Source organism: Impatiens glandulifera, chromosome 1, assembly GCF_907164915.1.
Source record: "Impatiens glandulifera chromosome 1, dImpGla2.1, whole genome shotgun sequence".
NCBI lineage: Eukaryota > Viridiplantae > Streptophyta > Magnoliopsida > Ericales > Balsaminaceae > Impatiens > Impatiens glandulifera.
In genome coordinates this window covers 140,073,389-140,085,896 of record NC_061862.1, presented here as the reverse complement: position 1 = coordinate 140,085,896, position 12,508 = coordinate 140,073,389, and the positions used below count along the sequence as shown (strand labels likewise).

At 39.5% G+C, this 12,508-nt stretch overlaps 1 protein-coding gene across 1 annotated transcript; it reads right to left on the bottom strand.

Moving 5' to 3' along the window:
- Positions 1-11,721: 11,721 nt before the first annotated feature.
- On the bottom strand, positions 11,722-12,202 carry LOC124919936 (auxin-responsive protein SAUR21-like). Its single transcript, XM_047460303.1, has one exon. It carries the CDS (start codon positions 12,013-12,015, stop codon positions 11,734-11,736), a length of 282 nt encoding a protein of 93 aa, XP_047316259.1. The 5' UTR covers positions 12,016-12,202; the 3' UTR covers positions 11,722-11,733.
- Positions 12,203-12,508: the final 306 nt, after the last annotated feature.

The window sequence follows — 12,508 nt, the reverse complement described above, 5'->3', positions numbered from 1 at the left end:
ATTTGTATTAGTCAAAATTCAACTTCAATTAAAGCATATCATCACATTTAATATTAATCATAGACCACCTGAACTTGAACAAATCTGGGTGAATCTAAAAAATGTTCCACCACACATGTGCAACCCAATGGACCTGGCATATATTTCAAGTATTATAGGCAAACCACTTATGTTTGACCCAGCAATGGAAGGCTACGAGTGTGCATCTGTAGCCAAAGTTAGTGTTGAAATCCATCCAAGTAGCTCTCTTCTAATTAAGCTTGAACTTAAAGATAGACTGAAAAATTTATTTGACATTAGAGTACAATACGAATGGAAACCAAATCGATGTATATGGTGTATCACTTTCACACACGCTACGAATAAATGTCTAGTCAATAATAATCTAAAATCGAAGGCCAATAACATTGCTGAGGAAGGCGGTATCAATGACTCTAACCAGGCTCAAGTTGAGAGAAATGTGAATAGGTCTGAACTTAACATCAATGAACACACTGATAATGATAGAATGGGAAACAAAAAGTAAGAACAGATAAGGGTAAGGAAGAAGATAGGAAAAAGAATGAAGTGGATAAGGGTACAAGTTGGCCCTACTAACGCTGATTCTATCGATCATGTTCAGGGCACCGGTCCTAGGGATTCTGTTCTCTCAAGAATAGGTCTTGTTCAAAACGTCGATCCTGGTCAGGATATCGGTCTTGATAAAGGTGGACACCACACCACTCCTAGAGCTTCTCATAATACTACCGTACCTAGCCATATTGACCATGTTAAGCCTAGTCCTAGACTTGTTGATCCGGATACTACTCAAGATACCCGACTTGCTACTATCGGTCCTGATGAGTTTTAAAGTTTTTGGAATTCAAAGATCTATGGGACAGGGATTACCTGGCCCATATGAAACTAGCAAAATTGGGTCTGATGGCACTCCAATAGATCGTGAGTCTACTCTTCACAATTCTAAGAATGCAAGTAGGAACCAAAAAAGAAATGTCATCAAAATTCGAAATGACCAGATCCATGGGCTAGAGCTACCTTTCGAGATAATGAACAAGAAAATCTTGGACAAAAAAATATTGAAAAACCAACAAGCAATAAAGAAGCTCTTGAGAATGAACTGGAAAATCTTGGGTTTTGTGAAATTAAAAGATCAAGTGCAGAAGAAGACAATTTGGTCTTGAATAAGGCAGTGAGCCTTGGTTCTAAAGCAGGGCGAATTAAAATTGATAACAAACATGAATCTAGTATTGAAGAGGTTCAAAGTCAGAAAAGACCTACTAAAGAAGAACAAGTTGAAAATCTAAGACGGAGTGGAAAGATCCTGGATCCAGAAGCCACTAACTCTATAACGGGAGAAGATGAGATCTTTGTGAGGTAACCCCCACTCAATGTGAATAGTATTCCATATAATCAAGCTATAGCCATTGAGGATAGCGAGACAAGTAATGCTTACGATTTCTCTGATGAAGAGGTCCAAGACAGTCTAGAAAGTCAGGAACCCAACACTTATATCCATTCATGAATATAGTGACATGGAACATAAGGGGACTCAATGACCCTCTGAAATGTAAATAAATCGAGAGGATCATTGAGAACCAGAAGATCATTATTATAGGTATTCTTGAGACAAAAGTCAAAAGTCGGAACGTTGAGAAGGTTAGCAAGCTGTGTATTGATAGCAGCTGGGAAATCATTCACAACTCAAATGACAAAACAGGTAGAATTTGGGTTATCTAGGATAACAAAGTTGTTGAGGTCAGAGCTCTCTTTTTGAATGATCAGGCAATCCTGGTGGAGGTCAAAGACAGAATCACAGGAATCCTGTTTAATCTTGCTATTGTCTATTTTAGCAACTCAAGCACTGACAGAAGACTCCTCTGGAATTGTCTTAGAAACTAGATCGGTAGTGATAAATCTTGGACTTTCCTTAGTGATTACAACGTAACTAGAAACGAATCTGATCGTAGCCCAGAATCTGAAATAACTCGGGATATGATTGACTTTAATGACTGCATTAGAGATATGGATTGTATCGAGCCTACTAATTCTGAGAATTTCTTCACTTGGTCTTCTACGAGAGGGAATGAGCAAATTAGAAGAAGTAGAATTGACAGATGTCTGGTAAATGAGAATTAGATTAACCAATTTCCGAAAAGTCAACTTCACGTTCTGAATCCGGGTATATCTGATCATTGCCCAATTAAATTGTTCTTGGAAAAGGAAGAAAGGTTAAAAAGGCCCTTTAAAATTTTCAATTTCTGGATGGAAAACGACAAATTCAAGGGTATTCTCGAAAGCGTATGGTCTACAGATGTCAGGGGATCCAACATGTATAGGGTTTCTAAGAAGCTTAAACTCCTGAAGAATCATCTCCAAAGCTTTGACAAGAAAAAGTTCAGCAATATCTCCAATAGAGTTCTGGCTGCTAGAGAAGAACTGGAAGAAGTTCAGAAAAGGTTATTAAGGGATGATAATGATGAACAACTCAATGTAACAGAAAAGGATGCGCTTGAAAACTTCAGGAAGCTGAGTCTTCTTGAAGAGAATTTTATTAGACAGAAATCAAGACAAAGTTGGCTCTCGTGGGGTGATAAAACCACAGTTTTCTTCTACGAAAAATGCAAGGCTAGAAACATGAGAAACAATGTATACAGACTGAAGAATGATGATGGTGAATATGTTCAGGGTCAAAAGGGTGTACAAGATTTGGCTATCGATTTCTATAAGCAGCTTATGGGTACAATAAAACAGCATCAAAGTCACCTAAATATCTTGTATCAGATTATTGATAGGAAAATTTCTGTAGAAGATAGTCACGAGTTGATAAGGGTGGTCACGAGGGTTGAGGTTAAAGAAGCTCTATTTTGTATTGATGGGAATAAAAGCCCGGGTCCTGATGGGTTTAATGCACAGTTCTTCAAAGACAATTGGTCGGTTGTGGGTAAAGACGTTATTGATGGGATTCTGGAGTTTTTCAAGAACAGGAAGATGTTAAAACAATGGAATACAGCGGTCCTAACCTTGATCCCCAAAACTGTGGTACCCGAGAAAGTACAAGATTTCAGACCAATTTCCTATTGCAATGTGATTTATAAAATAATTTCAAAAATCATTTCTAAACGATTTAAAAATGTCATAGGAAAAATTATAAATCTTAACCAATCTGCATTCATCCCCGGTAGGACAATCTCTCATAATATTCTTCTCATGCAGAGCCTTTTAAAAGGCGACGGGAATAAGAAAATATCCCCATAGTGGCTTTAAAATAGATATTAAGAAAGTTTTCGACTCTGTTAGATGGGAAACCATTCGAGACTTTCTGGTTGTATCTGTTTTTCTTATGATTTTTATTGATTGGATTATGCAGTGCGTTTCATCAACATGTTTTGTTATTAGCGTCAATGGAGTCCTTGGAGGCTATTTCAAGGGTGTAAATAGGGTAAGGCAAGGGGACCCCCTCTCTTCTTACCTTTTCGTAGCTATCATGGCAATCTTTGAGAGCATCTTCGCGATGTTCCGAAAAAAATCGTCCATACATCTTTCACCCATTTTGTGATGTAGAGGAGGTAACCCATTTTTGCTTTGCTGACGATTTGTTTATTCTAGCGCACGCAGACATTGATTCCATTAAAACTATTAGGGCTGCACTAACGTTCTTTTCTAAGGTTACAGGTTTAACTAATAATGAAAGCAAAAGTGTGACATTTTATGGAGGCGTGAATGATGAAACAAAGCAGGACATCTTCAACATCATGGGCATCAAAGAAGACAGTTTTCCCGTAAGGTACTTAGGAATTCTGTTAACCGCGAAGCAGATCGAGATCTCACACTACAAGTCGTTGATTTAAAGGTAAAAAACACGATATCTAGCTGGGAAGCAAAACAACTTTCTTATGTAGGGAGGATCGAACTTATCAAAACCGTGGTCATGGGCATAGTTGGCTACTGGGCGCAGCAAATGGTCATTCCGAAGAAGGTAATGAAGGAGATCGATACACTGATGAGGAACTTTATCTGGGGCAGTAGCCGAAGAGGAGGAAAAAAAATTCAAATGGACCGCTCTCTGCAAATCGAAGAACGAGGGAAGCATCGACTTGATGAACTGTATCTAGTGGAACAAGGCTCTCACCTTCAAGCATCTGTGGGTTTTGGAGCACAATCAGGAGTCACTATAGATCAAATGGGTGCATACGAGATTTATTAAATACGAAACCAGCATATGGACCTGCAAAATTCATGAAGGTATGAGCTGGTCTCTAAAAAAGATTCTTAAACTAAAAAGCGATATTGTAGATCTTTATGACATTTGGCTAGGGGACGGGAAAAGCACTCTATTCTGGCACGACCCCTGGTTCGAAAAACAGTCTATCATCCACAAGGAGGAGTTTCAAAATACCCGCATCAGAGGGGACTGCACAAAAGCGAAAATCAGAGACATTAAAGACGGGAATTGTGACTCACTCCTGAGAAGAAATTCAGAAGGACAAGGGATATTTGATCATATAAGTAACATACAACTACACGACAGACCGGATATTCATGAATGGAAAGCTGAGGACAATGGGAAGCTGGTATCGAAGAAAATATGGGAGGTAACTCAGGAAAAAGCGCATAAAGTAGAATGAGCTTCTCTTGTATGGTCAACGAAGATTATCCCTAGACATCAGGTCATCCTATGGCTCGCCTTCTGAGAAAGACTCATCACTTGTGATCGTATCAGCAAGTATATGAGCATCCCGGACACGAGCTGTCTTCTATGTAGAGAAAATGAAGAAACCATAGATCACCTATTTGGGAGCTACTGTATTGCTTCAGAGCTTTGGGACAGATTCTATAAAAACCTGGAGCTGATCAGTTTCACGAGCGAATGGAATGAAATCAAAAATACAACACTACTCAAAGCTAAGAGAAATAGATTTGCAACCAGCGTGTTCAAGTGCGGCTTTGGAGCAGTGGTGTATAACATTTGGCAAGAAAGAAATAAAAGGGTATATGAAAGAACCCACATGAGCGTTGAAGAGTTATGGAAAGATATTGTATCAGATTGCAGCGCCCTCGCGGAAATGTGGACAAGAATTTCAAGCACGAAGAATAACTAGAATATCTGTAGGAACTAGAATTTACCGTTTTTTAAACTTACTAGAATTGAAAGCATTGTAATTAGATAATTCATTTATATTTTTAGCTTTATATATTTTATTCAGAATGTTACGACTTCAAAATCATTCTAGGCCTTTCTAGAATAATCTCTTAAACTCGTAGTTTTTTTTCCCATTTATGGGAATTTTTAATGAAATTACGGTAAGTCGTTTTTCCAAAAAAAATATATCATCACACTTTATCTTCATCTGTTTTCAAAATGTCCAATCTTTAACATATTTGTGTCGTAAATATAACAATGATTAAATATGCAGATTTCTTTACTATCAATAAATTGTCTTCTCCTCCTAAAGTTCTGTTGTAATCTTTTCATGCCTTTATGTGAACCTCAGTTCTGTTGGACCTTAGTGTGTATGTTTAAAGCCATGATGTTTGAATACTCCCATGTAAACTCATGCAGGTGTTTACCCTGTAAGGCCAGATGTTCCAGCAGTAGGAGGTTATGAAGAGGTTGGAGAGGTGCACTGATTAGGTTCTGCAGTTAAAGGCCTTTCTCCTGGCGATCTGGTCATCCCATCTCCACCTTCTTCTGGTATAGAATTACCTAAATACCATGAGAATTTTATTTGAGTGGTTTTTTTCCTATTGCAATTAGGATATTATATAAGCTTGGATGTGACATAAATCGTAACCATATTAGCAACACATTTTTGGATGGATACAAAACCCTTATTGTTAAAATGGTTGAATTTAATGTCCTCTGGAAACAATTTCTTCAGACTGTAGACTTTTATTATTTCCCGTCTTACCTTGTCAACTCACAATTTGTACTCCATGTTAGGCAAAAAGGAACTCCATGAAACTTATATCTGATTCAGTTAATTTGATTCTTAGTATAGTGATGAAATTCCGTTTCAGGACATGGAAAACATATGTTGTCAAAGATCTTGACTATTCTTCTGTTTTCAGGATCTTTCCTTGAGGGGATTCTGGTTACAGAAATGGATGACTTCCGATAAATCAATGATAGAGCTACGAGTATATCTTTTCTAGGCCTAACAAGGGAGGGAAAATTGAGCTACTAGTATATCTTTTCTTCATTCTTATCTTTAATAACTTTTATGACTATTGGCTCGGTTTTGAGTTGGGCTCATTTTAGGGAAATTTTATCAAATGACCCTGAAAACAGGGTAATTCTCATTTTTAACTTTACTAAATTCACTTTTTATTTTTAACCTTTTCTTATAAAATTTTCTATTTTTACCCTTATTAACCTTTTCCATTTTTTTTTTCTTCCTCTTCTCTTTTCTTTCCCCATTTCTTCCGGGAAATTTGATAATATGACCCTGAAAACAAAGGTATTTTGAAATATAACCTCTATAATAACTTTTTTGTTTTTAACCTTTTTTTAAAAAAATTTCCAATTTTACCCTCGATAACCTTTTTTTTTCTTTTTTTTCTTTCTTTTCTTTTCTTCTTCCCCCCGCTTTCCCTTTCCCCCTACCCGTGTTGCACTCCCCCCCTCCCCAGACCCTTCTTCTTCCCTTCCATTCTTCTTCTTCCCTTCCATTGCACTCCGCCGACGTTCGCCAAGAAACCCAACCCTTCAAGCCAGCCTCTTCGTCGATCGCCAAGCCGAACTTCCAGCCAACGACGATCGCCAAACCTCGGACGATTCTAGCCCAACGATTTGAGGTTAGTTTAGGTTTATTGTTTAGATTTATTGTTTAGGTTTATTATTTAGGTAATCTTAGTTTAGTTTAGGTTTATTATTTTAAATGCTGAGAATGCTGAGATTGATATAGTTTGAAATGCTGAGAATGTTTGTGAATAGTTTGTGAATATTTGCTTTGCATGTTTTGATTAGGGTTTTAGTTTATTATGAATGCTGAGAATGAATGCTGAGAATGAATGCTGAGAATGGTATATTTGATTAGGGTTTTAGTTTAGGTTTAGGGCTTAGCGTGGAGGTTGGGCATGGGGCGTGGGGCTTGGGCGTGGGGCGTGGGGCGTGAGGCGTGGGGGTTGGGCGTGGGGCGTAGGGCGTAGGGCGTTGGGAGTGGGGGTTCGTCGTGGGGCATAGGGCTTGGGCGTAGGGCGTGGGGCGTGGGGCTTGGGCGTGGGGCGTGGGTCTTGGGCGTGGGGCGTGGGTCTTGGGCGTGGGGCGTGGGTCTTGGGCGTGGCCCTTGGGCGTGAGTCTTGGGCGTGGGGCGTGGGGCGTGGGGCTTGGGCGTGGGGCGTGGGTCTTGGGCGTGGGGCGTGGGTCTTGGGCGTGGCCCTTCGGCGTGGGGCGTGGGTCTTGGGCGTGGGGCGTGGCCCTTGGGCGTGGGTCTTGAGCGTGGGGCGTGGGTCTTGGGTCTTGGCGTGGGGTCACGCAATATGTAAAACTAATTAATAAGTTTCTTAATAAGTGAGGATAGCTTAGTTGGGAGAATGTCAGACTGAAGATCTAAAGGTCAGGTGTTCGATCCACCTTCGCTTGAAATGATTTTGATATGTATGAATTATTCTTTCAAAATGGTTGTGTGTACAACATTGAAATGATTTTGATATGTATGAATATTCTTTCAAAATGGTTGTGTGTACAATTTTTCTTGGGCCAATACTCTAGAATTGTTTACGCTCATACTTATTTCGCTAATATTGTGGCTCATGGTGGTTGGGATGATTGGGACCACATCAGTAACAAGAACAAGTATACATCTTTAATATATAAATCTTAAACATTCATGTACTTTTGATGCATATTATATTAATTGTTGAATTTTCTATATAGGACTGACTGCCTTTTTCGGGGTGTACAAGTGTTATGGGCCTGGGGCGAATAATTAATTCAATTTCATTATTTGTTGTGTAGTAATTTATTTGTTTCATTGATTCTTTCATAGATGTTGAATTAGTATAAATAGAAATGAATGGTGTTTGTGTGACTTATAAAAAATACATTATAATCTTCTCAAAGTCATTCAAATAGAAAATTATTAAACAAGCCATTTGAATAATTAGTTTCTAAGTTTCAAACCTATTTCTTTTGTCTATGTTTTGGTTAATGATGAATTTTGTTTATATTACGCACTTGTTGTTTTCCTTTGGGCAAAAAACAACTTATTTGTTGCTTTGTGCTCTCAATAATTTTAAGTAAACAATCTTTATATATACCAAAAAATACAAGATTTATAAAATATAATCGAAAGAATTGAGATTCCTTTTCAAGAATAAGAATGTATGTATAATATACATGATTTGCACAATCTCATCAGTGAATTCAATTTACAAATTGTTGAGAGAAAGAGACAACTGAGAAAATAAGTACCTGACTTACTTATAATCCCACCCTTCCATTACACACTGGAGGCTTTTCTCAAGTGCAGCAAATAGTACAACATATATATTACACAACAATTAGTAATTTGTTCAAATTTCTACTTCATAAAGCTCCATTTTGTGCTGTAAGTACAACAACAAAGCTCCATAACTGACCCTCAATTGCACACTGTAATACCTCTTTCTTTTTGCCAAAAACCAGAAGACTTTGTACATTTGCTGCTGTTACATAGATATGTATAATGAAAGTTGTTATAGTCGATTAATGCAAGCACAAAAACAAGAATATAGATTTAGCAAGGTTCATCCTAGATTAAGATTACCTTCTTAGCTCATATTAGAAACTTAAGTTCACATTGGAGATAATGAGAATGTTGGGTATTTTTCTTATTTTCAATTTCAATTTTGTAAGTTCTGCTTCGCTGTTTCATTAATTATAAAGTAAAAGGCAAAGAAAAAAAAAACTTTACAGTGAAGGTGGATCAAACACTTGACCTTTAGATCTTCAGTTTGACATTCTCCCAACTAAGCTATCCTCACTTATTAAGAAACTTATTAATTAGTTTTACATATTGCGTGACTCCACGCCCAAGACCCAAGACCCATGCCCAAGACCCACGCCCAAGACCCACGCCCCACGCCCACGCCCCACGCCCAAGACCCACGCCACACGCCCAAGACCCACGCCCAAGCCTCACGCCCAAGCCCCACGCCCAAGCCCCACACCCAAGCCCCACGCCCCACGCCCTACGCCCAAGCCCTACGACGAACCCCCACTCCCAACGTCCTACGCCCCGCGCCCAACCCCCACGCCTCACGCCCAACCCCCACGCCCCATGCCCATGCCCCACGCCCAACCCCCACGCCCCACGCCCACTCCCCACGCCCCACGCCCAACCCCCACGCCAAACCCTAAACCTAAACTAAAACCCTAATCAAATATACCATTCTCAGCATTCATAATAAACTAAAACCCTAATCAAAACATGCAAAACAAATATTCACAAACCATTCACAAACATTCTCAGCATTTCAAACTATATCAATCTCAGCATTCTCAGCATTTAAAACAATAAACCTAAACTAAACTAAGATTACCTAAACAATAAACCTAAACAATAAACCTAAACTAACCTCAAATCGTTGGGCTAGAATCGTCCGAGGTTTGGCGATCGTCGTTGGCTGGAAGTTCGGCTTGGCGATCGACGAAGAGGCTGGCTGGAAGGGTTGGGCTTCTTGGCAAACGTCGGCGGAGTGCAACGGAAGGGAAGAAGAAGAACGGAAGGGAAGAAGAAGGGTCTGGGGAGGGGGGAGTGCAACACGGGTCGGGGGAAAGGGAAAGCGGGGAAGAAGAAAAGAAAAGAAAGAAAAAGAAAAGAAAAAAGAGAAAAGAAAGAAAAAGAAAAGAAAAAAGAGAAAAGAAATAAAAAATAAAAAGGTTATTGAGGGTAAAATTGGAAATTTTTTAAAAAAAAGGTTAAAAAACAAAAAAGTTATTATGAAGGTTATATTTCAAAATACCTTTATTTTCAGGGTCATATTATCAAATTTCCCTTTCTTCCCGTTTCTTCCACCTCTCTTCCCAGCCGTCTTCCACCCGCGACTCCCAAGTCCCTCATTTCTTCCCGTTTCTTTCTCCTCTCTTCCCGGTCGTCTTCCACCCGCGAAGGTTGCTTCCAAGCCGTACGATCGCCAAGCTCTCTTCCCGGCCGTTTACTTTTACCCGGAAGGACGATCGCCAAGTCAGGGCGACGCTGCAATCATTCAAGTTCTTTCTACCCAGCAGGACGATCGCCAAGCTAGGGCGACGCTGCAATCATTCAGGTTCTTTCACATTCTAATCATTCAGTTTCTATGGTTTAGTTAGGATTTAGGGTTTAGTTTGGCGTGGGGCGTTGGGTTGGGTTGGGTTGGGTTGGGTTGGGTTGGGTTGGGTTGGGTTGGGTTGGGTTGGGTTGGGTTGGGTTGGGTTGGGTTGGGTTGGGTTGGGTTGGGTTGGGTTGGGTTGGGTTGGGTTGGGTTGGGTTGGGTTGGGTTGGGTTGGGTTGGGTTGGGTTGGGTTGGGTTGGGTTGGGTTGGGTTGGGTTGGGTTGGGTTGGGTTGGGTTGGGTTGGGTTGGGTTGGGTTGGGTTGGGTTGGGTTGGGTTGGGTTGGGTTGGGTTGGGTTGGGTTGGGTTGGGTTGGGTTGGGTTGGGTTGGGTTGGGTTGGGTTGGGTTGGGTTGGGTTGGGTTGGGTTGGGTTGGGTTGGGTTGGGTTGGGTTGGGTTGGGTTGGGTTGGGTTGGGTTGGGTTGGGTTGGGTTGGGTTGGGTTGGGTTGGGGTTGTGCGTGGGCTTGGGCGTGGGGTCAGTCATAGCTGGCTAATGGCTGGGAGTGTTAGACTCTACTAGATTGAATGCCCTTTATAGTTTTGTTGTCAATGATTCAATTCTTTGACTTGTTTGTAGAAGATCTATAGTCATTTTGAAGAATTTTAGAGCAATGTATACAAAAGTGTTACTGTTTTAATGATAGGAACGATAACTGGTATCACTATGATATGTTTGCTCCACATAAAATGGGATGAAATTTTGTATCAAGTGTTTTGGTTTGTGTATATAAATCGAAATCACAGAATAGTTTAGAGAATAAAAAAGATCATAATAAGAAGGAACAAGCAGTCCAAAAGGATGGATCAACAACGGGGCATATTGCAGCACAGACATTTACATTTCGTGAACTTGCTGCTGCTACAAGAAACTTCAGGCCAGAATGCCTAATTTGAGAAGGTGGTTTCGGTCGTGTTTACAAGGGTCAATTAGAGAGTACCGGACATGTAATTAATTCTCGTGAAATCCAGATGTTGATTTAGATAAAATAATGTTCTGAAACTAGCAATTTAGACAACTCCTTTTGATCTTTTGCAGGTAGTTGCTGTGAAGCAACTTGACAGAAATGGCCTACAAGGAAACAGAGAATTCCTAGTAGAGGTTCTCATGTTTAGCCTATTACATCATCATAATCTTGTCAACTTGATAGGTTATTGTGCGGATGGGGATCAATGGCTCCTAGTTTATGAATTCATGGCCTCGGATCGTTGGAGGATCATTTGAATGGTAAGTTTTGTTTTAAGTTATTTAGTTGTTTTATTTGAATTATAAATGTGCTGTCTGTTTAGATACCAAAATGGTGCATACTTGGGATGACTTGATTTCAGTTAATTGGGTAGTCTATTGTATTATTATTTTACCATCTATATACCAGTTTGAGATTCATCTTATAGTAACTGCCCATTGGGTCATTAATTCAGTCTTGTTTTTGCATCTGGTCATTAATTCAAGCTGCTGGTGATATCAATAAAATCTTCTTCTGTGCAGGGAATTGTAAGACCACCCATTGGGTGATCAAACCCAAACTCGTCTTCTGCTTTGTTCAGCAAGCTCTGAAAATATGGATACTTCAAGTATGAAATTGGAACAATGTATTGTTTCCTCTCTGTTTCTCCAACATATACTGCAAGATGGCCTTTGGGTACATCGAAAGATTTTGGAGTAGATAGAGCCCTACGCATTGTGTTCTTGGCTTGAACAATCACTGGCAAGCGAAAACCCATGATTTCAGACTTGATAGTCTTTGGTATTGAAGGAACTGATTGTTTATGAAAAAGATGAAGTTTGATGGTTGGAATGTGTTGCTGGGTGAGATATATATGCAGAGGTAATAATGCATTGGTCTGAGTTCATTATTGAATATCAATTGGTGAGGAGCAGTTTGGTCCACTGAAGAACACATATCATGAGAACATCACATGGACACTTGTCTAACAATTTATTATTATATGTGGAACCGATAGTTGTAGCTTACCCTCCTGACAGGAATGAAGAAATATATAGGCCTGTTTAAAAGACTATGTGGAGGGTGTTAATAGTCTAGTATGCAGAATTCATAATGAATAATATATGTGTCAGTTTTGTTCAAACTCTGTTAAGGCCAAATAAAATTATAATTTATTAATATCCCAATTAGAAGTTTTCATTGAAATGGAATTGAATAATAATCTTTTAGTTGGGCTTGGACAAAGGGGTTGAATAAGACATATTTTATTG